The 27,425-nt window shown below is 37.5% G+C and overlaps 1 protein-coding gene across 1 annotated transcript; it reads right to left on the bottom strand.

Moving 5' to 3' along the window:
- Positions 1–1,005: 1,005 nt before the first annotated feature.
- Positions 1,006–26,249, bottom strand: CIMIP6 (ciliary microtubule inner protein 6; the record flags this gene model as incomplete). The annotated part of the gene is made up of 5 exons (XM_082851442.1): positions 1,006–1,404; positions 2,247–2,362; positions 16,036–16,189; positions 22,374–22,584; positions 26,224–26,249. 5 exons carry the CDS (start codon positions 26,247–26,249, stop codon positions 1,006–1,008), a joined length of 906 nt encoding a protein of 301 aa, XP_082707568.1.
- Between the last annotated feature and the right edge of the window lie 1,176 nt (positions 26,250–27,425).

Below are 27,425 nucleotides of genomic sequence, written 5' to 3'. Positions count from 1 at the left end.
TTGTTGGGCATGTAAATACTCTTTGGGGCAGCAGAGGAATACTTCACCTACTTCCACTTGTGTGCAACATAACACAGCTTATAGTAGATACATTTTTGGCACACCAAAATGTACCAAATAGAATAACTGGTAGAATTACCCATACCAAACTCTGCCAAAAAGCAAAGGTTGAGTTAGTGCTAGAAATAATTTAAATAAAATAGAAATCAATTTAGGAAATATTTTGATATTCTGTGTACTCATGCCTTTCAATTAAAAGTGTGTGTGTGTGGCTTCCCTGGTGGCGCAGTGGTTGAGAGTCCACCTGCCGATGCAGGGGACACGGGTTCGTGCCCCGGTCCGGGAAGATCCCACATGCCGTGGGGCAGCTGGGCCCATGAGCCGTGGCTGCTGAACCTGTGCGTCTGGAGCCTGTGCTCTGCGGCAGGAGAGGCCACAGCAGTGAGAGGCCCGCGTACAGAAAAAAAAAAAAAAAAAATATGTGTGTGTGTGTATCTTGTACTGGGAGAAAGGTTTTTTGTTTTTACACTCTTAATTGTATATAGAAGGGTTCAAAGTTTTAGAATAAGGAGGAGAATTCAAGGTTATAGGAGAATGTTATCCTTAAATTGAAATTTTAATTATAGTAATAGTGATAATGTGATTACATTGATCACTGATCAATGTGTATGATCTCATGCTCAATATCCTTATGAAGTTACTATTATCCTAATTTTACAGATGAGGAAACTGAACTCTAGAGAGGTTAAGTAATTTACCCAAAGTCACACAGCCTCTATGTGGTGAAGCCCAAATTCCAGCCCCAGTTTGATTCTAGAGCCATGGCTAGAAACAATCTAACATAGAAATATGTCTCATATCCATCACTCATTGGAGACCACACTTAAATTTTTGGTGTATTTTATTACCTTTTTTCATTTTCCCATTTACGTAAGTTGTCATTTTTGAGGTTATTGATAACAGAAAAAGCAAATGTGAGGGCCTGTATGATGATTCTGAAATCGTCTACATTCTAAGGACTATGTTTTTATTTGAAGAAGGTAGTTTATCCTGACTTTTTATTGGTGGACTTAAAGAATCATGCCTGATGAGAAGAGCTTTTATTGCAGTTATTTGAAAGACGTCTGTAGTCTTCTCCCTTCTCTCAAGACTTCTGGGACATGTGTTGGCTGCCTCTCTGACGTCTGTTTCTGATAAGTGAGCTTTAGTCTCTAACAACTCCTGGGAATTTTGTCGGCAGAGACCGGGTGAGATCATTTTGCTTTCCGCTGAGTTTCCTTTCTGTGTTTTTTTGGACTGTTCTGATGAGCATGACCCTGGAGCATTCAGTAATACCTCTGTTCTCTTAGGAACTGTTGGCCTACTCCCTGGTTTTATCTCTGTCTGCACAAAAACTCCATGTCGCTGGAAAGGAAAACAAAGTTGACATTAACCAGGGCACACAAGTTGCTGGAAGATGCAGCTGTGACCTGAGTTCATGTATTAGCTCAAGTCCTGATTGAAGCAGGCATTTATTTCTCTGCCTCTTCATTGGCTGTCACCTTAGTTCGAAACTGAAGACGGAAGCATAATAATTATTGGTGAACCATTTAAACCAATTATGAACAAGGGTGCACCAGAAAATGAACAGGAAGGGAAAAACAGAAAGTCAAAGGAGCAGCATCTCATTATCTCCCATTCTCAATTTTTCTGTCATTTGAATTGTATGAGACTATTCATATCCAATTTCATTTCTTGCTCTGCAGGTTACTATGGATACGATAGAAACTGCAGTTCATAGACCTAAGGATTTATGATTGCATCATAAACGTCTATTACTTCCAACAACTAATAGTTGTTGTGAAATATTATTATTAGCTATGGTGAAATATGAAAACAAACATCTGTAGTTGGGAAAAAATCCAGCAATTGACTATTACATTACTGTTCAATTTATAAAACTTATATGCATCCCCCTGCCACACACATACATAAGCATATCAAAAACTTTAGCAGGTTGCTTTGATATTATCTTAAGTGAATGATTTTAATAATTTGAACCAAATTCCAAAGACTGATCCAAAATTATGACATCATTCTTTAGTTTTGACTATGACATGTGGTTAAGATTTTATCCTCCTAATAACCATGTTAGTTTGTTTAAATCAACTTTGAGAAATATGATTATGACTTGAAAGGCTTAGAGTTCTACCATAAATCTATCCCATCATAAAGTATTAAGTAATTGATTCTAAATACTGACTTACCTTTCCCCGGATAGGCTCACTGGGTGTTTTCTTGGCATCATATTGATGTGAAAAAGAGATGCGTTCTATAAAATTCTTTTGGGGTTCTGCTGATGCATCAGGAGAGGCAAGTGGAACTAAGGGGAGAAAAGAGATTTTGTGAAGTCAGGATAAAAGATTTGTATATGGAAATGTAATCAGTATTTATAATATTTTTGCTTTATCAAAAATGTTAACGAAACTAAATTCTTTTAAGTATGAAAGGTTACCTAAACACATCTAAATAATACAATAATAGATTCATCATTCTTTCTCCATGAAAAGAACCAAATCAAAACAACCAAATTAGCCCCACAGGTGGAATTGCTAGTAATTTTAAAAACTAATAATAATGTAATAATGGCTTTTAAAAGTCAACTGTTAGATCTGCTTCTTGCACATATGCCAACCAAAGTGTTAGGAAAAGCATAAGTACAATTTATTTGTCAACTTATTTTTACTACTGAAAAGGCTTTGAGAAATTTATGCGTAAGTTGCTCCCTGCTAGCACTGACAAATGAACTGGAAGATTCCAGGGCTACTGCACTTGAACACACAATTCTTTTCATTTCCCATTGACAAAGGCTCTGAAAATTTGTGAGAGTATTAAATTCTTTAAAAATCGCTTTTAAATAATCTTCCAATCTGTGTAATAGCTATGTAGGGGTTCATTATATTGGTTTCTCTATGTTTAAAATTTTTAATAATTTTAAAAACTCACTTTAGTTTTGCTTTTAGCACACTACGTTATGTAAGGAGTCAGAGTAACACCCAGTTTAGTGACATAAAATTCTGTCAAGGAAAAAATTAAAAATTTCTCCCTTTTATAGAAAAATATGTACATAAGATAATATGTACACCTACCATATCTATGGAGTGATAACAAGAAACTGATAACAGTGGTTGTTGCAGGGGGAGAGAATTAGCTGGCTGGAGGACAGAGGTGGAGAAGAGTGGATTCACTTTCACTCTTTTCCCTATTGTACCATTTGAATTTTGTACTGTATGCCTGTATTAACTATTAAAAAATAAAATTTAAATTGGAAAAACCATGACTTTAAAATTAGGGAGAATATATAAGAGGAAAAATATGTTAGTAAATTCACATTTATTAAGCATTCATGAATTTAATTCAATATTCAGACATTGATATAACCTAATTTTACTAGCTAGAATGATTATTCCAATATTTATACATTACATAATGTGAGATGGCAGTCTTTTCTAGCTAGCAGGGAAAAATGCTAATTGATAACATTTCCTTGATTTCTAATTGAGATCAGATACTCAAAACTCATTTTCTACTTAATCATTACCTTTCTTTTAGGATTTGCTAGCACACAAAAGAGAGTAGGTGCCAAAGATTTAACATAAATTTGTGGACAACTATTACGTTGAGAAATTCTAACCATAAGTTATATTTTTCCACCAAATCAGAAAAGACTATCAGTTTTGGGGTGAACGCCATGGTCTGGCTCACAGAATGTTAGTGTTTCCAGGAACATAGTCTGATAACTCTGAATAAAATGAGGCAGTTCTAAATTTAGGCATTAATCAGGTGGGGTTAATGGAGTATCCAAAGCATGGGCTTTGGGATAAGATAGACGTGCTTTCAAATTCCAGCTCTACTGCATTTCCTAGTTGTGTCACTTTGGACAAATCACTTAACTTCAATGAGATTCAATTTCTTCTCCCTAAAATGGGAATAATAATAATTTGCTTTCAGAGCTGTGAGGATTAAAGACAATGTTTATAAAGTCTCTAGAATGCTAGGTCAAATTAGAAAGGGACTTCTAAGTTAGGCAAGGGGCAAGCTCTTTTGCATCCTGACAAAAGGGAAACCATGGAAGAGGAGAAGCATGAATGTGATGAACTATCAAAATGCTGGGAGAAAACCAAAGGGTTTAGTAAACTGCTATGAAGGGTTGGTGGCAGCTTGGGCTGGAGGGTAGGGAGATCAGATGTAGACAGTAGAGAATAGGTTGGGAGAGCTCTTAAAATCTGCTCTTGACTTTCTCCCACATTGCTTTGGGAAGATCACTGTTAGCCTCAGGGCGGCAGAAACTGGCAGCAACCGTCTAGCCATGTGTTGTCAACTTAGTAACATTGGAGCAGCACAGAAATCCCTCCAGGGTAAGGAGCTGATGAAAATGGATGCATGCAGCCCCTTGGGCATTTCCTTCTCCAGCATTCCCAGAGCAATTGTCAGTGCTGGTGGATTAAAAACATCAAGAGATTGCCTTCTCTCGGTGATGCCTCTTTTTAGGAGTTTAAAGGGGAAAGGAGTGGAGCCCTGAGTAGAGGATTGGTCTCAAATAGGGACAACAAATGGAGATGGTCAAAACTGGTTTTGTTAGGCCTGACCCTCTCCAGCCTGACCTTCATCTTCTTTCCTTAAATTCATTGAGAGGTACACAAGCCAGACCCTGGTCTTTAGCCTTTGCCCACACAGGGCTGATAATTCCCCTTGGGGAATATGACCTAAGATAAACTAGAGAGACACTGTTAAAGAAAGACAATAAGATTTAAAACGTACACTATGTGAAGCAAAATTATTAGAACCTATGTACCAAGAATAAAATAAGCATAACAAATATACTCAAAGGTACAGGAGGTATTCTTAATATAAAGCAAGAATAAGAGGTCATAAAAAAGAATCATGTAAAATATTAGAAATAAAAATATAATAGTTGAAGTAGAAATGGTGAGATAAAAATAAGAGTTATGAACTAGAAAATCTGACTGAGAAGCTTTCTCAGAAGGAATCTGGAAAGGAGAAAGAAATAAAGATAGAAAAGCTAAGAGACATTGATGGTAGAAATACCAACACTAGAATCCAGGAAACCTAGAAGAAGAAACAGAGAAAAGGAAATGTTTAAAGAAATAAAGATGATAAATACATAAGAATTAAAGAAAGCCCAAAGACCTCAGATTGAAAGGGCTCACAGATTACCAAACAGCAGGGCCAGGAGTAAGATGAGGCAGGTGAAGCTCATGGGATGCAAAATGTAAGGAGGCACTTGCATGATCCTGGGAGTGAGTTCCTCCTTACAGTTTGCACCCTAGACCTCTCACTTGACTCACTCTCCTCCCAGTCCTGTATGGTAGATAAGAAATAACTCACATGTAAGACACTTTATAGAGAAATTTAAGGTCATCTGAGACAAAGAAAAAATTCTAAATGTTTCAAAGAGGAGAGGTAGATTACTTACAAAGGAGTAAGAAGCAGATTTATATCAAATTTGACAACATTGGACACATAATAACTTATTAATATTTTTTAAATATTAAAGGGAAAAAAACTTTAAGCCTGGAATTTTAATATTTTAATATCCAACCAAACTGTCATTTAACCATAAAGCCAAAATTTAAAAATATTGGGAGGCAAAGAAGGCCTCAGAATATTTCCCCATAAACAGACCACTTCAAAAAATTTCTAGAGGAAGAACACAAATAAGAATAGAAATAAATCAAGGAGGGTGCCTAAGGTATATGGAAGAAAATAACAAAACGTTTTGCCTCCTTAAAAAGACAATGACTAAAGAACAGAAAAATAAGTATTACACCTATAATAACTCAGAACTAAAATTCTACTGTTTAACATATTAATGGAGATTCTGGTGAATATTATAAAAAATGAAAAAAGTAGTATAATGATTGCAAAGGAAAAGAAAAAGCTGTCATTATTTGTAGGTAATATAATTACCTGAATAGAAAAACCACTAGAATCAATAATGAGAATAGGGCTTCCCTGGTGGCGCAGTGGTTAGGAGTCCGCCTGCTGAGACAGGGGACGCGCGTTCGTGCCCCGGTCCGGGAGGATCCCACGTGCCGCGGGGGCGGCTGTGCCCGTGGGCCATGGCCGCTGAGACTGCGCATCCGGAGCCTGTTGCTCCGCAGTGGGAGAGGCCACAGGGTGAGAGGCCCGCGTACCGCAAAAAAAAAAAAAAAAAAAAAAAAATGAGAATAAGGGTATAGCAAGGCAAGCAGATAAGTGTACAAAAATCAAAAGCATTTTGCTATAATAAAAATAACCTACTAGAAAACAAAAGGAAAAATAAGATACAGTCCCTGTAGGAATAAAACTATACAGTATAAAGTTTCTAGAAAGTAAGACTTCACAAGATCTCTATAGAGAAAATTTTTTAACTCAAAGACAAAAATTGAGCTGAATAGACTTTCCATTCCCTTAGATAGGATGGGATAGTATGTTACTGTAAAGGTGACAGTTTTTCCTAAATTAATCTATAATGTCAACACAACCCAATCAAAGTTCTAGCTGGATATTTTGAGAAATGTCATAAATTCCAAAATTGAAATGGAAAAATAAAGGTCCATAAATAGAGAGCTTAACTGTGAAAAGGAAGAGCAAAGAATGAGGAATTTCCCTATCAGATATTAAGACAAGGTAAACATCTATATCATTAAAACATTTTAGTAATGATCCAAGGACTGAAAATTAACCTAAGGAATGTAACAGAGAGTTCAGAGACAGACTTATTCATATAGGGAACCCTAACATACAATTAAGGAGGTCTCCCAAGTTAATGACAGAAGTGTAGATTGTTTAGTAGATGGTATCCAGAAAGCTTGTTCACTGCATGTAGAAAAATGGAATAGGTTCCCTATTTAATACTGCACATAAAGCTGGGCTATAGAGTTAAATACATAATTATGGAAGGTTAAATGATAAAACCAAGAGAAGAAAATGTAGGAGAATATTTTTGTGACCTAAGGGTAGGAAAACTCATCATAAACACCCAATGCACAAACCATAGGTGTAAACTTAATAAACTTGATTACATCAAAATTTATTTCTGTACACCATGAGCAAAGTTAACAGAGATGATAGGTTGGGAAAAAATATTTGTAGCATGAAAACTAAAAGGGATAGGACATCAGTGGGAATGGCAGAGTAAAAACCTCCAAAAAAACTGCTTCTCCATAAAAGTAATGAGAACATTGGCAAAAATAATCAAAATCAAATTTTCAGAACTTTGGAAATTAACCAAAGGCTTGCAACAATCTGAGAAGCATTTATTCAAGAAAAATGGCTTAATCTCTGTAATAAAAGCAGGCCTTTGGCCCAGTTTTCATGCCCCTGTCCCCACCTTGTCATAAGCCTTGGAAACTAACAGCCCTGAATTTATGGTGAAAATCAGCAAGAAGCTTAGCAGCCACTGGAAAGAACCACTGGCTTTGGAACTTCCCACAAACATGAACTCAAAGAATTGTTATTTAACCTGGCTGGCAGTTCTTTGGAAACTCCATTCCTAGGGCTTGTCTTTATAGACAATGACTCAGCCTCTCTTAGTGTAAATAGCCTTTCCCCTAAAGGTATTTGTCAAAAACAATCAAGGGCAATTTTTTAACAGGGCAGCTGCCATTAATGGCAATAATTGTTGGGGCAAACAATAAGCTGACCCAAACTAGAAACTTTTATGCCTCCTACCTGCCTAGAATCCAATGCCAGCAATTTCCCACACAGGAACCTGTCCTTGGACAACACAGGTCATATCCACCTACTATAAGGAAAACTTAAAGTATGATGAATTGAATTCTCTCACTTTGTCTTAGTGAGAGAAATGCATAGAGCAAAATCTCTATCATCATTAAAAGCCCTCTGTAATGATAACAAAAATGCCTCGCCATAAACTAGATTTAATACAAATAGTATATTGCATATTTTTCATATAGGGTAACAAAGATTGGTCACAGGGTAACTTTTTTTCAAAACAAATACTTTAATACCTTATTAATATTCAAAACCAGTATTCTACCAACCAACACAGTTCTTCTAAAATAAATATTCAGTAAGTCTTTTAATTTTGGGAAGGTTTGGGATTAAATGTAGAGATGATAAAGCAAATACATTTAAATCTATAATTTGTTATGTAATATGTCAGAAGAAAATTTGATCTGATAGTTTTCTAGTGTTGACAGTTTGAGGGAAATATGATTAAGTTTATAAAGAGTATTAAAATGTTTGACATATATGTATTTACTATATAGGTTTAATTTATTAGATTTACAAGAATTTTTTAATTGTTTGGGGAAGGTTTTTTTTTTAAATTTATTTAAAAAAATTTTTTTTAATGTATCAGGGTCTCATTAGCTCTTATTACAAGAATTTTTTAATTGTTTGGGAAGGTTTTGATGGTCAAAGTTCTACATTTTCCTTGTTAGGTATTTAAAGTGTTAAGAGGAAAACAATATAATTAAATCACCAAATGCAGTTTAAAATATTAATGGAATTTAATTGACTATGTTTGTAAATAAGTCATTGTTAAGGAGTATTTCATTTGTTCAAGCTGAGTTAAACACCAAAGAACAAGTGAAACTTACTATTCTAATATTATACAATATTTAAAAATTAAGGGCTTAAAGAAATATTTTTAAATTTATAATGTTAAAACTAGAATATTAATTTAACCATGAATAAATATCTCTTTCTGTATACAAAGACCCCCATAGAACATAAAAAATCTTCTACTGAAACAAGTTACCTTCAAAGGATTAAAAACTGGACTGCTTTCAGACCTGACATAACAATAGAATCCAGATGACAATGGAATAATACCTTCCTAGTGTGAAAGCTAAGTAACTATGAATCTAGAATTCTATACCCAGCTACACTTTCATCTATTAGTGAGGGCAATTTAAAGACCTTTTCAGACAAAGAAAAATGAAGAGTTGGCCATTCCTAAACTCTCATGGAAAGGACTACTTAAAGACATTGAAGTAAGGTGTTACATTGGTGACCCCAGAGAATCAGGCCTCCCAGTATTTGCATCCTTGTACAGTCCCCTTGTGAATGTGCACTGGCCTTGTGATTAGCTTCAACCAATAGGATGTGGCAGAAGCAATACTATGCCAGTTCCATCTACCCTGCTGGAGAAACCACACGCAGAGACCAAACGGAGAAGGTCAGGCCCAATCATTCCAGTGTCCCAGCTGAGTTCAGTTCCCAGACGACCTACCAACTAAATTCAGTCGCTCAAGTACTCACCAGCAAGAATGGCCAAAGAACTGCCCACCTGAGCTCAGCCCAGACTACAGAATCATGAGCAAATAAAATGATTGTTGTTTTAAGCAACTAAATGTTGGACTGACTTCTTATGCAGATAACAAACAGAAAGACTTCAGAAGGAAGTCAATTAAATCAATTAAAATGAATCATCTTTTATATAGTGATCTAGAACCTCCCAGAATCTTGAAAATAATAACTTAAAAAAAAATCTTCATGGGGACCAATAAAGGGGCAAGAAAGGTAATCTAAACTATTATAGAAAGAAGTTACTTACCCAGACATTATACCTATTAAAAGTAGACATAACTACCATGTTCATTTATGCAAATATATGTGATTTTTAAAGAAGCCCACAATAGTGAAGATCATCTAAGTGGGAAAACATCAAAGAAGATATTCAAGTTCTTTGTGGTTACTCTACTTAAGAATTCAAATCGGACCCAAAATAATTACTTAAAAGAAGCCTTGTTAGATCAGGCTTACAAAAAGTAAGCCAAAGTCTATGAAGAATGTTTGAAATTCACTCTCTGTTTCTTGGAAACTTCTAATTAAAATAGGAATTTTCCAAACAAGGATACACCAAACAAGTTGGTGTCTAGCCATCTATATTTTATCAACAAAGCCAGGATTTATTCAAACACACAACTTGTTCCTCATATTGATGCGGATTTAGCAGCTTTTGTTTTGAGAAATTTTCTTAACTTTTCATTTGTATCTACTTAAAAAACATTTATCAGTATTATTTTTCTATTAGAAACCCCATTCTTCTAAGTAGTATTTATTTTCATCTTACATAAATGGATTATTAATGTAAAAATAACAGTACAGATTTTCACAATACAGTGAAAAAGAGAAACTTGGATACAACTGTAGCAAGAAATCATTGTTATGTTATACCTTGATGCAAAAGAAGCAACACAAACTAAAACCTATTTTAGAAAAATATTTTTAGCACCGTATCTGAATTCACAATTTTAAAGAATGTTAAAATATCAAGTAATTGATAAACAAAGTTTTATTTAAGTATGAAACACCTCCCTTACCAATTAGATCAGCTTTTCCAATTTATAAAGTTTTATTATATAAAACCCAAAGTGAACACTCATTCTTACAGGGACTCAGATATGATGGAGCATAGCCGTTTGTTGAACTGACCATGGATGGCAGCCAGGAAATTGTGTGGTGGTACAAGACATAAAGGGCACTTTCATTATCAGTACAAGATGACATTGCTGAAATGCCAAAAACCAGGCGTAATTAAGTGGGCTGATGGAACAGAATGACTATGAGATGACTTTTGCTATTAATGCATGTTTATATACACATTTTCTGTCTATATGCATATATGTATACACACACATATATATACATTAAAAATCTGGCATATACAGACTAGTTTATATACTAGTTATACTATAGTTTAAATGTTACATAAAATATTTTCTTTTAAATATCATTCTCATCTAGTACCCAAACACCGCCTAAAATATGAATAAATTGCAGGTTTATATTGTGGTGTGTATATTAGTTAAAATTACATTATGACTTTAATCTGTTGAATAATATGTAATTATCATTAAACTAATCAATAAATATTTGTTGAGTCTGGGCATAGTGGTAGGACCTGGAATATAATAATGATTTTGGCAATGAGAAATACCAGTAAAAGAACAGACACAGAGAGAGAGAGGAAGAAGATAGTACAATGATAGTAAAGAAATTAAAAGGGCTTAAAGCCTTAAGGAAAAAAGAGAACTAAATGCGAGCAAAGATATTAACAAATTTGGAAGCTGGAAAGCAGATGGATAAGTGGCAATTGAGTTGAGTAGAGTCCAGTAAACTGGAAGCTAAGGGCTTGCGGAGGAGGAGGGAGGGGTGAAAATCAAGCCAATTCTTGCCACAGCCTTCCACTGAGGCTCGGGAATTGGAGGCATCAGATGCTTCGGAGGCAGGGAGCATGGGAAGTGGTACAAGTCGAAGCTGTAAACTGAAGATTGTTTGAGAGACTCCCAGACTTTCTGTCCTCCACTCCAGGCAGAGGCTTGGAGGATTCCTCTAAGGGAAAATTGACAGACCTACAGACACTGATTATGGTTGTTCCCTTATGAAATGACCGGGCCCTGCCTGATCATCCTAGAACAAAGCCTATCCCTCTGTCTCATCTTCCACCACATCCCTTATTTGAACTAGAGAAGAAACAACTGCTCCTTATGAGAAAGTACTGAGACCTGACTGGTTAGTTAACAAAAAAGTCAGTTAAGGCAAAGAATCATAGAAAATTATGTAAACCATACTTATTTTCCTTTAACCAGTTCATTCACCAAAATTTTATTGACGTGCAAAGGCATTTTCTTTGAGGAAGTACCTGTTGGTTGGAATTCCACTTTATATTTCTTGCACAAACCCCACGCCTAATGTGTCCTTTTCATTTTCCGTTTCTTTAACACAGAATGGAAACTTAAGGATGCATTTGAAGGAAAATGAGTACAGCGTCTTTCAAGATTTAAAAAATTCCCTCTAGCTCTTCTTTTATAGTTATTTTACCCATGCTTAATTAGCATTTTTAAAGTTAGTGATTAACCTTTTAGCAAGTCTTTGTAAAGTATTCAACTTTGAATGTTTTATAGAAACAACTGCTTTTTTTCTTACTCAGATTTTAATTTATAATGTGTAATTAAGTTATAGAAATACAGTAACAAGTACACAGGCATAAATTGGTTCTGAAACAAGCATGACTTTCAGAAAGTATTCTCTACCTCCTTGGTCTGAGTTATGTGCCCCTTCTCTGAATCCTCATGCCAAGCTATCAGGAGCAATAGGAGGCTTAGGTAGATTTGGCAGGTCAAATAGGACCATGTAGGCCATGGCAAAGAATTTGAAATTTACTCTACAAACAGTGAGAAGTAGCTAAAGCCTCCAAAGGGGAAGAGTGATGTTCTTCATGTTTTTAAAAGATCTGTCTGACGATGGTGTGGAAAACATTATGGAGGAGGAAGAAAGGAAGCAGGGCAGTAGTGGCTTCACTACATTCGTAAGATAATTTGGGATAGAATTTGGAGATAGATGTGTCAAGATGGATTGGCTGTAGAGGGTAGGGAGTTTTAGAATGACTTCTAGGTATCAAAACTTGAGCATCTGGGGGAATAGAAATGACATTAATTGAGATGGGGGGATAGGTTTGGATGGGCGAAATGAAATGTTCTATTCTAGCCATGTTAAGCTTGAAAAGGAGATTAATTATCCAAGAAGAGATGTTAAGTAGTTGGTTGGATATCAGGCTTGAAGCTCAGGAAAGAAGCCAGGGCTGGAGAGAGAAATTGGTACTTGTATTAACTCCTTTGACTTCAGCCTTAATCTTCTATTCCATGTTTCATCTATTTTGGGTAGTCTCTCTTGAGGACTCATATGTTAATAGTGATATTAGCACCCTTCTCCTCTTCTACTTCCCATCTTCTGTCAACTGTATATTTATTTTTCTTCTTAAAGCTGATAACATAATTCTGATCTGTAACCATATTTAAATTTTCCATATTGTGTCTATAGAATAACGCTAAAAGTTAACTACTAAGTAGCACTTAAAATACAATTCCATGAATGTTGTTCACTTAAGAGCCAAATGTTGTGCTAGGACTATATTTCTTTCTCAGTGGGTCCAATGCCCAGTGCCACTTGGGGAAGAAAAAGGTTCTAGTGTACACGTCAAATAAATCCTCTTTTCTAGGTTAAAAATGATTTCCCCTGAGACCTTTGAAGACATTAACTCCACTGTGCTCTTCCATCCGTGTTGCTTGATTCCATATACTTATTCCTTAGGTGGTGACTTAGTTTTCTTTTAATGGAAACTTCTGGAATCTTCTCTTTATAATTATTGTTTTGCAATTTCATAATGATGTATAGGTGTGTATCTTTTTTCCCTTCATACACTCAGTAGACCCTTTCAATGGCTATTCTTTATGTTGGGAAACTATCTTCCTATTATTTTTCTAGAGGCTGTGTAGAGTACTGGTTATTTTTACAGGTACTAGAGTCAGACTAAGTTCAAACACCAATTATTTGCTGTGTAGCCTTGGGCAAATTATTTAAACTCTGTGCTTGCTTTCTCATCTGAAAAATGAGAGTATTAATAGTATTACTATACTATTATATGCCATAGGGTTGGTGTGGGAATTGAATGAGTAAACATTTAGAAAGTTCCATAAAGTACCTGGCAAATAGTATATGCTTAATAGATGTTATGTGTGGATATAATTATCTCGCCTTCATTTTTACTCTTTTCTGGAGCTCCAGAAAAGTTGGACCTCCAAGACTGATTCTCCATTTTGCTTTTATACTCTCATATTTTCTAAGGTTTTGTGTGTTGTTGTTGTTTTATGTTCTGTGATATTTCCTTGATTTTATTCTCCAGACCTAAAAAAATATAATTTGGCATAATTCTAATCTTTGGTTGTCCATTCATAAATTAACAATAGGATAGGAGACCAGTTTGAAATACTAAAGTAACTAGTGTGGTAGTTGACATCTAGCTGAGACAATGGGCTCTAGCATTCTTAATGTTGGGAGAGGGTAGAGTGCTCATGACTGGAGCAGTTATTTAAGAAACAGACTTTCAAATAACCCTCTGATTCTCCCCTCCCCCGTTTCTGTTATGCTTTGTCTGCTGACTGAGCCTTCAGATACTTTTGTTTTTTTTCAGGCAGAATGGCTCTTCACTGCATCTCCTTCTGTATATTCTAGGCTATTGCTTCTTTGCTCTTTTTTATCCGTCAACAGTCTTCCATTGCTTCTCAAAATCCAGAAAGCTCTTCCTTCCATTCTTTTCACCTTTATGGGTCCTTTATGGGTTGACTGCTTTGCTGTCATTCAATAGGGTCCTGGGAGGCAGGGGATTTAGATGTTTGTGCTCAGTCTACCATCTTGAATCAGAATTGGAAACTTTATTACCTTTCTAAAAGAGACGCCATTGTTATAGACTATCTAATAGTTGGCCCTCCCTATTAACTACCACCCTTGAGGTAGAAATCATGTTAAATATGACCATTTTCTAATATCCTGACCTTCAATCTAGCTTCCCTTTGTATCCTTAACTAGAGTGGCCAATCACAGAGGCCAGAAGGCTAAAACTGAGGGACTGTTGACGTCTGAAAGTAATCCTTCGCTGCCCACTGTCGTGTTCAGAAAATTTGATGTTTATCTCATGAACTTTTGTATGGGGTGAGAACAGAGCGGGTATTCAATAAATCCATTTTTGTTTGGACTTGATCCTGCACTTCTTTAAGACTTGCTAAAAATTCTACTCCTGCGGTAGAGATGAGTAGTACTGGGTTAAGAAACAGATACAACTTGAATAAATGTGAAAGACCTAGATTATTATAATGACATTGTCAGGTAAAACAAATTTTAGATCTCAAAATGTATGAATACTGTATAGAACAGTATTTCCTAAATTATGTTTTGTGGGATACCAGTCATGTGAGATGATCTGAAAAAAGGTAAAGTTGTCAATATTGGGAAAACATAGCATTCTTTATCCCTCTTCTTGGAAATTCATTATGCTTATGCTTAGAATCAGGGTTTTAAGAGTTCTGTAGTTAAAAAAAAAAAACCACAAAACTGTTTAACTTTATAAATTCAGTTTTTCCAAAACTTATTTGACTTCCTCTGTTTTTTTGAGCAGTAGCTATAAACATCATAAAAACTAGTGCCCCTCATCAGAAAATCTACAAACAACAAATGCTGGAGAGGGTGTGGAGAAAAGGGAACCCTCTTGCACTGTTGTTGGGAATGTAAATTGATACAGCCACTATGGAGAACAGTATAGAGGTTCCTTAAAAAACTAAAATTGAATTACCATATGACCCAGCAATCCCACTACTGGGCATACACCCAGAGAAAACCATAATTCAAAAAGACACATGTACCCCAATGTTCATTGCAGCACTGTTTACAATAGCCAGGTCATGGAAGCAACCTAAATGCCCATTGACAGACGAGTGGATAAAGAAGATGTGGTAGATATGTACAATGAAATATTACTCAGCCATAAAAGGGAACGAAATTGGGTCATTTGTAGAGACGTGGATGGATCTAGAGACTGTCATACAGAGCGAAGTAAGTCAGAAAGAAAAAAACAAATACTGTATATTAACACATATATGTGGAACCTAGAAAAATGGCACAGATGAACCGGTTTGTAGGGCAGAAATAGAGACACAGATGTAGAGAACAAACATACGGACACCAAGCGGGGAAAGCGGGGTGGTGGTGGTGGTGGTGGTGGTGGGATGAACTGGGAGATTGGGATTGACATGTATACACTAATATGTATAAAATAGATAACTAATAATAACCTGCTGTATAAAAAAATAAAATAAAATTCAAAAACAAACAACAAAAACCAGTGCCCCTCCATGCACACTTTGAAAAATACTGCTCTATAGTGTTGCCTAACAGTTACAATTTTTAAAGTTTGCTGGCAATAATGAGCAGAATGCTACTAAATTTCTGACTTGGAAGCTGGTGTTATCAATGAACATTACAATTTTTATTATGTTGTATTAAACATATTTGGAGCTAAGTTATCCACTAGGAAGGGATGAGGAACAAACTTGTCAAGGGCTGCATTTGCTGCATGTATATTTTCAACTCCTGTAGAGGACTAATTTTCCCAGGAGGTGCAAGCACGTATAATACATCTTAATTTGATAGCAGTAACCTGAGACAGTGGAGAACTGCTAACCTTACCTATTCCATAAGAAGGCTTTTGCAACTTGCTGTATTTGACTGGAGAAACAAATGGACATGTTGGTTTTTTAAAGTCACTCCTCTGGGTGCTCTTAGTGTCATAAGGTGGTTGGAAGGGATTTTCCAGTCCTTTACCATGTGACCACCAGTCACCCTTCATGGAAAAAAAAAATGGAAACACAAAATTGGATACTGTAGGACATTTTCATTTTCATGTGTTTGATGCTCAGTAATTTGATTCAACAAGTTATTGGATTTTCTAGTACTAAAATAGGGTTCTGAAATCTAGGACTAAATATATTTTCATAAAGACTGTATTTCCTAAGAGGCATCTAAAAATGCATTATCATATAATTTTAGCTAAAATACAGCTGCTAATTTCTTAAACTACCTTCTGTCAACAGATGGAATGGTAAAAAATCAACAAAATAGTTATGTTTCTATGTTTTGTACTACCATTTATATATATATAAGTATGCATATGTACACATGCATGCATATGTATATAGTAAACATGATTTAATCTAAAACTTATATTCTATACTTTTCATTATGGCAATACAAATAATGTATTATCATCTAAGATGGTGGTTTTCAAAGTTTTTAGTCCATGACCCACACCACGAAGTACATTTTATGTCATGCAAGAGTACCCACTGCATACATATACATAAAACTAGAGGTTTTGCAAAACAATACTTATTCTTACTACACGCGGTGCACTTGGCTATTTTTCTATTATATTACTTTTCTATTTCATCTCATAATGCTGGTTGCAGTCCACGTTGATTTATAACTCACTAATGATTCAGTTTGAGAAACTTTGTTCTAAGCAGAAATATCTCCAGTGTTACTGAATTTCTGATAATAAAACCTGAACTAAGTATGCAGGAAATGAAGACTCTTCATTAGCACGTTTGATCTCTTAGAAGTTCAGAAAGCAGTGAGGTGAATTGTTACTCAACTTAGTACTGACTAAAAAAAATTTTTTTAATCTGGTTGATAAGGTAGAAGAGAACCTTGGGAAAAGGGAACTTGACACCTCAGAGTCCTTGGATATCAGAGAATGAAAGTAACCTTGGGTATGTTCCAACACCTACCTGGGGCTTTAAGGGAAGAGATCAGCCTTTTAAAAGATCAACTGTGATTGCATTGTCAGAGACTTTAAAATATGATTCAAGGTGGATAAATATGAGATTCTAATAAGTTAAATTCTGAAAATACAATTGAAGCTACATTGATATAAAAAGAAGGAGGCATCTAAAGAAGCTTGTGTGGCTACATAGGCAGTTAGCTTTCAAATGAGCTTAGTTTTCAAGGAGACAGGTGTGTGTACAAGCGGTGCACAAAATCAGATTCAAAGGAGAAGCACTTTAATGGAGTCAGCTTGTCAGGAGACTGTCAAGAAGCTTAGAAGAGATTCATGAACTATACCAAGCAGCAAAAATAGGGTGTTCAGTGGGAAAAAATTCTGTTGCAGGAATAAATCAAGGAAAGGCTTAGAATTTGGAGAAGAGTACCCTGCTTAGAGCTGAAAGTCAGAGCTATTCAACTTTAGGTTCTTCATTAAGGGAAGTTATCTTCAAACTGAAAAAGATGGGATGGACATGAACCAAAGAGAGCACTAAGCCCTGCACAGATGAAGACAGAGTCAGAACTCACTTTGCAACTGGAAATGAGGGCCAGTTTCCAGGCTAGTGACAACCTGTAACCAGGGGTAAAAATGAATGTTTGCAGAAATCAAAGAAATGTAGGAAGTGGGGAATTTTGGAGAGTAGGAAAGATCAGCCAATGCCTCATTTTTCAGAATGGACTTAAAGGTGAATTACATCTACTTGATGTAGATCCTAGGAATTCTAGAACATATCACTACACAGATGGTGTCTTCTCACTCTCTGGCTCAAAATAGTCACGTCTTACTGTTGTCAGAGTGCCTGCTTCTTGCAGCTCTTCCCTACTCTGTGATTACCACGGTGCTTATTATGCTCCAAGGTCTAGGCCTTTTCTCACTTATTCTCATCACAATTTTATGAAGTGGGTACACCCACTGTACAGATGAGAAAACTGCTGGGAGATAAATAACTTCCCCAAGGTATATCACTAACAGGTAGCAGAGCCGCCTCAATTCAGTCCGTCATTCGTCTGTGCATGCCTCTGATTTCTGTGCTACATTGCTATAGGAAATCTGCTGTGGAAGGCAAAGCCAGATAAACACAAATTTATTTAAATTATTTCAAAAATAAAAATAAAGAGGCTCTAAGTAAATATCCTGAGAAATCCTCTATGACAAGGTTTTAAGGCGTACTCTTTATATCCTCTTTTGTTGATATGAAACTTATTTTGCTAACATCCAAGTTACTGGAGAAGTGACTCTGGAATAAGTGAACCACGATGTCTGGCAGACTTCAATTTTTTTCTTAAACAAGAGTGTAGTGCAAAAGCTACCTTAAAGCAGAGATAATTCACCTTTCAAGATGACTGGAATTTAGAATTTTACCAAAATGGTCTCTTTGGTTTCACAAATACGTATAAAGGAAATAATGAGCAGTTTTTTCTGAAGTGTGATTGATGACTTCAAGACCCTTATAGTCGGTGAGTGTTCTGATTAGTGTTGTCAATTGGATGAATCTTCACTTCAGGAGAATGAAATGCTACAGTTCAAAAACTGTTGTGTTTATCTTTTCTATTTCTGGATAGTCTGCCCTATGCCTGAAAAGTCTGGTTCCTTCCTGGAAGAGAGTGTGTATGCACCCAGGCACATGTGCATGCCTTTTTGGTCCAAGCATTTGCTCAGAGAGATTATAAGACAAAAGGTAAAGGCAGAGGCTTATTTTTTTCCTTCACCGCACACTGAAGAGAAAGACTAAGAATAAAAATGTACTGCTCTGTGTACCATCACTTACATTGGATTGAGAGGTGCATGTGGAATTATTTATGATTAAATAAACCAAACCGGGAAAGGTCCTCTATGTTATTGCTTTGCCTAGGTTTTGGGGGTCAGACCACATCTTGCAGATTGTAGAGGGGGTTCTGCCTACAGAAAGAGCTGTTCCCAAAACTTTGCACCCAGAGAGAGGATGAAGTCCTCCCTTCCAGGCCAAAGCCTGTCTCTTTTCCTGCTGCAGGATGACCGTCCCTGGGGCTCCATGGTAGGGAGGTGCCTGGTGATTCCTGATGACAAGGCTCCCTATAACCCCGGCTGCTGGAAGGCCTAAGAGCCATTGTGCTGTGGGCCCCTTAGTCACATTTGGAAACCACCGTGAGGCACTCTATGTTACACTTCTGTCAGCCCTTTGCCTTCAGAAAGGCACCAGTAAACATTACTTACTTCCATTCTTTGGGAAACTAAGGGAGAATCCTAGGGGAAATGTAGTAAAAAGTAAGTGGGGTATCCTGGAGGGACCAGTTAAGAGAATATAAGAGGTGGTGTGCCAAGCTCTATGGCGCCCTGGCCAAGATGGCTGCTGCTGCTTGTGGCGGTGTGGTGATCTGTGGACATCAAATTACACTTTATGGATTCCTAGGGAAATCTGGACTTTTGACAACACCTTACACATAGAGTATCATATTTTTTTAATGGAGCTCAGTGGCTTTAAAAAATTTGCTGTGTTATAGCAAACACTAGAGTTACACTGTATCTACGTTCCTCTATGTTTTGTTGTGGACCAGAAAGAATGCTGAAAAATACCTCTTTTTAAGCAATTCGTAATAACAGTTCACAATAACAGTTATTCCTGCACTGTGTTCTGTGGAGCACTGGTTCTGCAGCATATTAATAGGTGTTATATAAAAGAGGTTTCCATAGTTAAAGAAATTTGACAAATACTGAGTTAAACAAGTTAAACAAGTTTACCACAGGATTTCTCAGGAACCTTTATCTACTAATGTGAATTGTGACGCTCTGAGAAGGGTGTATAAAAATACAGGTTTTCCAAAACATATGTGACTTCGGAACTTTATTTTATTGAGCACATTGGCAAGGACTAGTGCTCCAAAAAAATACATTTTGGAAAATACTGACGCAGTATAATCTTTTTTGAAATATCAATATTTACTAATATTTAAAAACACAAAGACAACCAAATTAGTTTTCATTGGAAATAACTGAGCTAAAGCTCCTTTTTACTTCTTTTAGCACCACCAATTTTATGTCCCTATGTAGAACTGTATAATTGATTATTTCACTTAAAAATCTTGTAAATAAATAAAACCGACCAATCTGGTATTCTAAAGATATAATCTTAGCAAAATACATAAGACAACAGATATATGTCAATTGAAATATTTAGTTAACTTTATTTTCTTTACTTTTATTTTAAAGCCAGTATTACTATAAGCCAGTTAATTTTTTTAAACCAAGCTAACCTTTAAAAAGAAAACTGTCATCTTAAATAAAAGAACAAAGTTTACAAATATGTGAAATGAGCATTCTTTATTACTCCTTGGGTACTTGGTAATGAGTACATTTAAGGGTTTTTGTTGTTGTTGGAGGGGGTAGGTTTAGTTTTGTTTAAGTATGTCCATTCCCTTCACTCCACGCCCAGTGTGAACACTTAGCTCTGTGATGCATCTTTGGTCTTTGTACCTCCTTGTTCAGCCACTGTGAACCTCTCTTACCTATCCTCTTACTTCATTTCAAACTCACTTTCACCACCTGTTTAAGGTCTTTGACTCATGGAGCTTTGAGCACTAATAAACAAAGATTCTACTGCTGCTATCACCCAGTCTTGTTGATAGAGCAAGCTACTAACACTTCTGTACATTTATTTTTTTCAAGACACCTACAAAGTAGGAACAAGAGAAAATTAGATTTATTTTTAAATTTCTTTATGTTTCATATTTCTCTTCTCAGACCAGCTTCTTTTCCTTATGGGGTTCAGGATGGGTTAACAGTTTGGTTTAAACTTGGCCTTGAACTAGAGCTCAGGAGAGTCATTCATTAACTTTTGCAAGAATTATGAGGACTTCACTAACCTGGATTTCTGTACCACATTTATTTCCCCCAGAGGCATGTTCTATCAATATCTTTTAAATGCTCAATAATTATTTGTTTATAAAACAAAAGAGCCTTAAAACTGCCCCTGTAAGGGTTTACTACATGATATTAAAGCATATTTGACTACAGGAATTTCTGCCCCCAAAAACTCTCATATTCACACACAGAGCCATGGTGTGCTGTTTCATGACAAGAACAGTTGATGTTATCAGTGTAAAGAGAGCTCACGAAAAGCAATCTCCATTTAAATGTTGAGTTAAATCACAACTACATCTAACCTTACATGGCAAAAGGGACTTTGCAGCTGTGATTAAGGATCTTGCTAAGGAGAGATTATCCCAGATTCTCTTCTTCTGAGGACCCCAATATAATAACAAGGGTCCTTAGAAGAAGGAGGCAGGGAAGTCGGTCATAGATTTGAAGACAGTATGTTGCTGGCTTTGAAGAAGGGGCCATGAGCCAAGGCAGGCAACCTCTAGAAGGCGGAAAAGGCAAGGAAATGGATTCTTCTTTAGAGCCTCCCGAAGGAACCAGCTCTCCCAATAGACAATGAGATTGATTATGTACTTTAGAGCTTCAGAACTGTTGAGAATAAATTTGTGTTGCTTTAAGCCAGTGTTCAAGTTTGTGGTAATTTGTAACAGCAACACAGGAAATTAATACAATAAATTATACCTCAACGAACCTGATTCTAAAAAAAAGAATGGAATATATTTAATATGATAGTGAATAAAAGTGTGATTTGTCTAAACCAACAGTCCTGGATCAGAAACATGACTGTGACATTTGCTTACTATGTACTCTCAGGTATGTTAATTTACTATATTAGAGCATGTTATCATCTAAACTATTTCCAATAATACCTCCTAGAAGTTGTGCAGATTAAAGGATATAACTTATACAAAACACTTAGCTCATTCCTAGCACTTCATACACTTTCAATAAATGGTAGCTATTTTATAGAAAGTATCTGAATTACTGAGTATCATGGGAAATTTTTATATTATTTGTCACAAATACAATATTAGAGATTTCTTCAATAACCCCTCCTACCCACAAGTACCGCTGAGTGACTATAATCTGACCCGATCTAGAAAAACAATTATTTGGATTCCTTCCCTATATATATATATATATATATATATATATATATATATATATATATAGTTTGTATGCAAAATTATCAGTGAGGATAGTTCCAGCGTACTGCTTTTAACTATTGGATTATAAAAAATATTAGTCTGAGGTCTGTCACATCCTTTAAGTAGTCTGTGACAAAATTATCCTGCAAAACACTTCTGAATCTAAATCTATATTTGTAAATAATGAACATGAATCCAACCTGATCATCTGGCTCGTTTTTGGGATCTATGTAGGGAACTGGTTCATTGTATGTTCTTACATTTGTGTTAATGAATTTAGCATAATATACATGTCCTCTCCCAACACATGGTTTTGAATGTTGAATACTTTTTCCAGGCTTTTTTTCATGTTTCGTTTCTTCTTCTTTTTCAGTTACATACAGTATACCAGCATCTTCTGTTTCATGCTGTCTGAAAAACAGAATTAAATAGTATATCATTTATCCAATGAGCATTTCAGTGCTGAGTCATAATTACATAAAATTAGATTTAAATATATTTCAAGTGTCAAGACAATTTAGGCTTTATTAATAACTATTAGGGGCTGGTGCAATTAAAATTTGGGAGGGTATCCTGTCATTTGAAATTATATAAAAGATAAAGAGATTTGTGTTAATAGTGATTAGTTATTACCATATACCAATGTAGTGTACAGATTCATTTGCTTGGAGTTAAGAGTAGTGATTTGATCATTCTTACAAATTATGTTTACAGTATTTATTCATGTGCCTAAGTTACATGCTAATCTTAACTCATCTTTAAGAGTTAGTTACCTAGGGGCTTTCCTGGTGGCGCAGTGGTTGAGAGTCCGCCTGACAATGCAGGGCACACGGGTTCGTGCGGTCCGGGAGGATCCCACATGCCGCGGAGCGGCTGGGCCCGTGAGCCATGGCCGCTGAGCCTGCGCGTCCGGAGCCTGTGCTCCGCAACGGGAGAGGCCACAGCAGTGAGAGACCCGCGTACCGCAAAAAAAGAGTTAGTTACCTAGTATATTTAGCTATCTGGACAAGGATAACTAATTTTAAAGGCTCACCTGGCAAACTTATAAAAGCTACCAAAAGAGCACTATTATTTATCTTTTCAGGAAAAGACCACTGTGCAGACATCAGAATAGCTAATCCAATTTCATCATTTTTTGCTTCTAATAACTACCCTGGAAGAAAAATAAAAATTATTGAAATTTTTAAATGTTAAAAAATATTTTAAAAGGAATAGTTTATAAATTTTTTCTCCTTTTAAATAAGGAGTAACAGGAGTATTTTAAAATTTTGCGTACTTGAAAAGTAAAGGAAGGTAAGAACAAAATATTTGAATTTAGATTCTTTTTACATAGAAATTTAAAAAATCAAAGCCCTGACCCATGGAAGGTGAGTGAATAAGATTCGAAATTTATAGAGAAAGTGATTAGTTCTGTTTAGCCTTGTCCATGGCCCTACCTTACTTCAGACTAAAGCAGGTCCCTCTCTTCTACCCCATGTCATTTTTTTCAATTAAAAGCCTCCAGTGGCTTTCCACTGCATTTACGATAAAACACTTCCTCCTTATCGCAGTTCTGAGGCACTGTGTGGCCCTGCTCCAGCTAATCTCTTCAACCACTCAAGCCTCTCTCCCTTCCCTTCTCCAGCCAGCCTGCCTACTCTCAGTTCCTGGAACACGCCAGTCTCCTCTCCCCTCAGGGCATCTGCTCTTCCCCAGCTCCCTGAACAGCTGGTTCATTACCATTTAGGTCTCAGAAACTTTTCCTAGATTTCCCCCTCCCCACTCCATGTATTTTCTATTTTAGTACTTTGTTCATTTCTTTCATTCTACAATTTATCATTTATGTACCTACTTTTTGTTTTCGTGTTCTAGTCAGCACTACAAATAATCCTGTACAAGCCAGTAAGTTCCATTAAAGTGACAATCGGGTTTCATTCATCATTATGTACCCAACATCCGGACAATTGTCCTGATTGTTGCAGGTAAACAGATTGGCATTATACTATTTACACATTCCTGGTGAATCTGCTGGACTAGTTTTTCACTCTGGCTTTGCGTTAGCTGTACACACCCAAGCCTCATCCAAAACACACACGACATTCAGTACCCTTGTATTCCAGTTCTCTGCATCCCAGCAGAAGTTGCTCTCTGCAAAGGATTTGGAAAAAATGATTACTGGTAAAGTGTAAATTACTTTGAAGGTTTTTCTGTTATCTTTCCAGAGATGAATTTATTTAAAGGCCTTAATTGATTTATCACTGTAGACTTCTGGCATCAGTTTTTTTCCATCTGCTTCTCATAGTTGTAACCCAACAATAAATTTGTACTAGAATCAGGCCTTAAGGAAAGGACCGTAGCTATTTGTTCACATACTGATGCATTCATGTGATGAAGGATTTGTGGTGTGAGTGGCTACAGATTGACTCATAGATGTGAAATGTAGGGTTCTGTAGTAATCTCTTCCTAGAAGGAAAGCACAGTTAAAAATACTAATGGGCTCTGAAATAAGTCAGACCTGGGTTGGAATCCCAGCTCTGCCATTTACTATCTGAGCCTTGGTTTCCAATCCTTTGCATGATAAGGACAATAATACCTATTGTGAGACATGTGAGAATAACATTAAATAATTCATTCTTTCAATAAATATTTATTGAGCTATGTGTCCCGTGCTGTTTGAGGCACTGAGGATAGAGGAGTAACAAAAGAAACAGAGCCTTGCATTCCAGTGGGGTAAGGCAGTTGAGAAATAAAAGGTAAAATATATAGTTTGTTAGACGGTGTTAAGGACTAAGGACAAAATTAAAGCAGGGCATAGGGGAAAGAAGTGCATGTATATGGGAGGTAGGTGGCATTTCTAGATGAGGTGGAGGCTGAGTTATGAAGGTGGCAACTGAAAAAAGACAGGAAAGAGGGAAGAGAGCTAAGTGGATATCTAAGGAAGCACATTCCAGCAGAGGGACGTGTGAATGCCGAAGCTTGGAAGCAGACCTCAGGACGGTGCTTCTCCAAGCGTAGTTCCTGGAGTAGCGCCCTGGCATCAGTTGTCAGCTTGTCAGAAATACATATTCACAGGTCCCATTCCCAACCTACTAAATAATCTCTGGGGCAGGTTCCCAGGAAACTTTTAACCAGCTCTCTAGGTGATTCTCATGTATGTTAAAATTTGAGAACCACTGTTTTAGTGACAAAAATACAGGTTTGGAAGCACATACCCCTGGCTCCACACCATAACAAGCTGTAACAAGCTGCTTGATTTAATAGTTCTCAAAATTTAGGGTACATCAGAGTCACCTGGAGGTCTTGTTAAAACTCAATTATGCACTTCTCCTAGAGTTTCTGATTTGGTATGTCTGTGGAGGGGAGCCCGTGAGAACTGCATTTCAAATAAGCGCCCAGGTGATGCTGATGCTGTTCTGAGGACCACACTTTGAAAACCACTGCAGCTGGCTCAGGGAGGCCTCAGTGCTGGAGGAGAGGGAGGCAAGGAGCAGACAGGGCCGAGTAAGGCAAAGGCGCACATTGTGTAGGCCCCACTGGCCGCTGTAGGAGCCTTAGCTTTTGCTCTGCAATGGCCAAGGGAGAACGTGATCTAACTTTATGTTGTAAAATGACCACTCAGAAGACTGCATTGAGGAGGCTGCAGAGGGGCGAGGGGAGCAGTGAAGACTTCTGCAGTATACAGGTAAGAGACGCTGGTCCTTGGGCCAGGGTGGTAATGACGGTGGAAGTGATGAATCGTGGTGGATTCTGGATATATTTTAAAGGTAAAGCCTACAGAATTTGCTAATAAATTACATGTGGGGTGTGAGAAGTAGTGGATGATTCAAGATGACGTCAAGAATTTTAGGCCAAGCTGTGCACGTAAAGTGCCTGATACGTAGTAGGTGCCCAGTAAACAGTGCGTTTTAAAAAGTATTATTGCGCTCAATACTCGAAATGAGAGGTAGGAAGGGGATTGGCAGAGGAAAAGCCCTGATGGCCCGAAGACTCACCCTTCGGATCTCACTTAACCCTCCAAGTAGGAAAACATTTTTCGGAAGGGGAAATAGAAAAACAAAGCCCAGCACTTACTGCTGCCTTTCCTCCTTTCCCTCCATGGGCTCCTACGGCCTGCCACGAGGCAATGAGGAGCCTCACGGGAAGACCAGGGGAGTAAGCCCTGACAAGAAAGGGGCGCGCGGAGAACCGCGGCAGTGACTTGTGCGTTGCTAAGCGACAGCGGACTGGGCACTAGGCCTCGGAAAGCGTCTTGGGGGGCAGGAGCCGGAGCGCGCAGGCGCAGTAACCCGGTCGGGTCCACAGCGAGCGCGCGCGCGCGGCTGGCGGGGCGTGGGTGGCAGACAGGGTCTATTTGCCGGACCCGCCCAAGGCTCTACACCCTGCGTTTGAACTTGTGCTTCCCGTATCCGGCCGGGCGGGGTATTTATCAGGGCCAACTGGATCCTTCGGGATCAGCAAGGGGCGATTCCGGAGCCTCCTCCGCGGCCTTGGCTCTGGTGCTGGGGGCTGAGCTGCTCACATCGCTGCCTCGCCAGCCCTCCAGAGCCCCGCAGGACGCCGCCCCGGCTTAGCCCACGTCTGCCGGAGCTGGCTCCAGAAGGGCGGGCAGGCAGGAGAGAAACTTGTTTTCCCATGAACCATTAAATACTGTGCAAGTCATCATTTGCTGTTCCTGGGCTGCTTAGTCTTTGCATGAGAAAGGTTGGCTGTCGCTGTTCTCCACGATTTCTGACACATCCTCTTTCCCCAGCCTGGGAGCAAGCCTTAAAATAAAACAAGGGAACGCTCATCTCCTACAAATGAGGCTCCCTGCGGTGTGTGCATCTGCTCCAGCCCGAGCGGGGTTCAGAGTTGGGTAGAGGGGACTGAAGGCTGTGGCAGCAGGTTGGAGCTTGTACGTGGAGCACTTCTCCAAAAAGAGCAAGCTCCTGGGAAAAGCAGATGAGGACTTGCGTCCACCTTCTGGCCCTGGAATTTCTTACCTCATTTCACCATTACTTCCCAATTTCCACTGCCAGAGCCAAATGTCTTTGGCATCTGTTATGGTAACTCATGCATCTCCCTGGATAATGGGAAAAGAAAGTTCTTTCTTGAATTGAATTCTCTCGTGTATCGGGCTATGCACGTGCATATGTTTTGTAACCTAGAGTCAGTCTTAACATGTGTTTACATTTACCTGGAAGAATGTGGGAGAGCAGAGGTTAGTCCTAGGATTCATTGTACATAAGTGAGCTTAAGTCCCATGAGGAAGAAGAGTATATGAATAGAAGTTT

The sequence above is a fragment of the Leucopleurus acutus genome (assembly GCF_964270905.1).
Source record: "Leucopleurus acutus genome assembly, chromosome: 12".
Taxonomy (NCBI): domain Eukaryota; kingdom Metazoa; phylum Chordata; class Mammalia; order Artiodactyla; family Delphinidae; genus Leucopleurus; species Leucopleurus acutus.
Note: the sequence above shows the minus strand (reverse complement) of the source record. Positions and strands in the feature narration are given on the sequence as shown.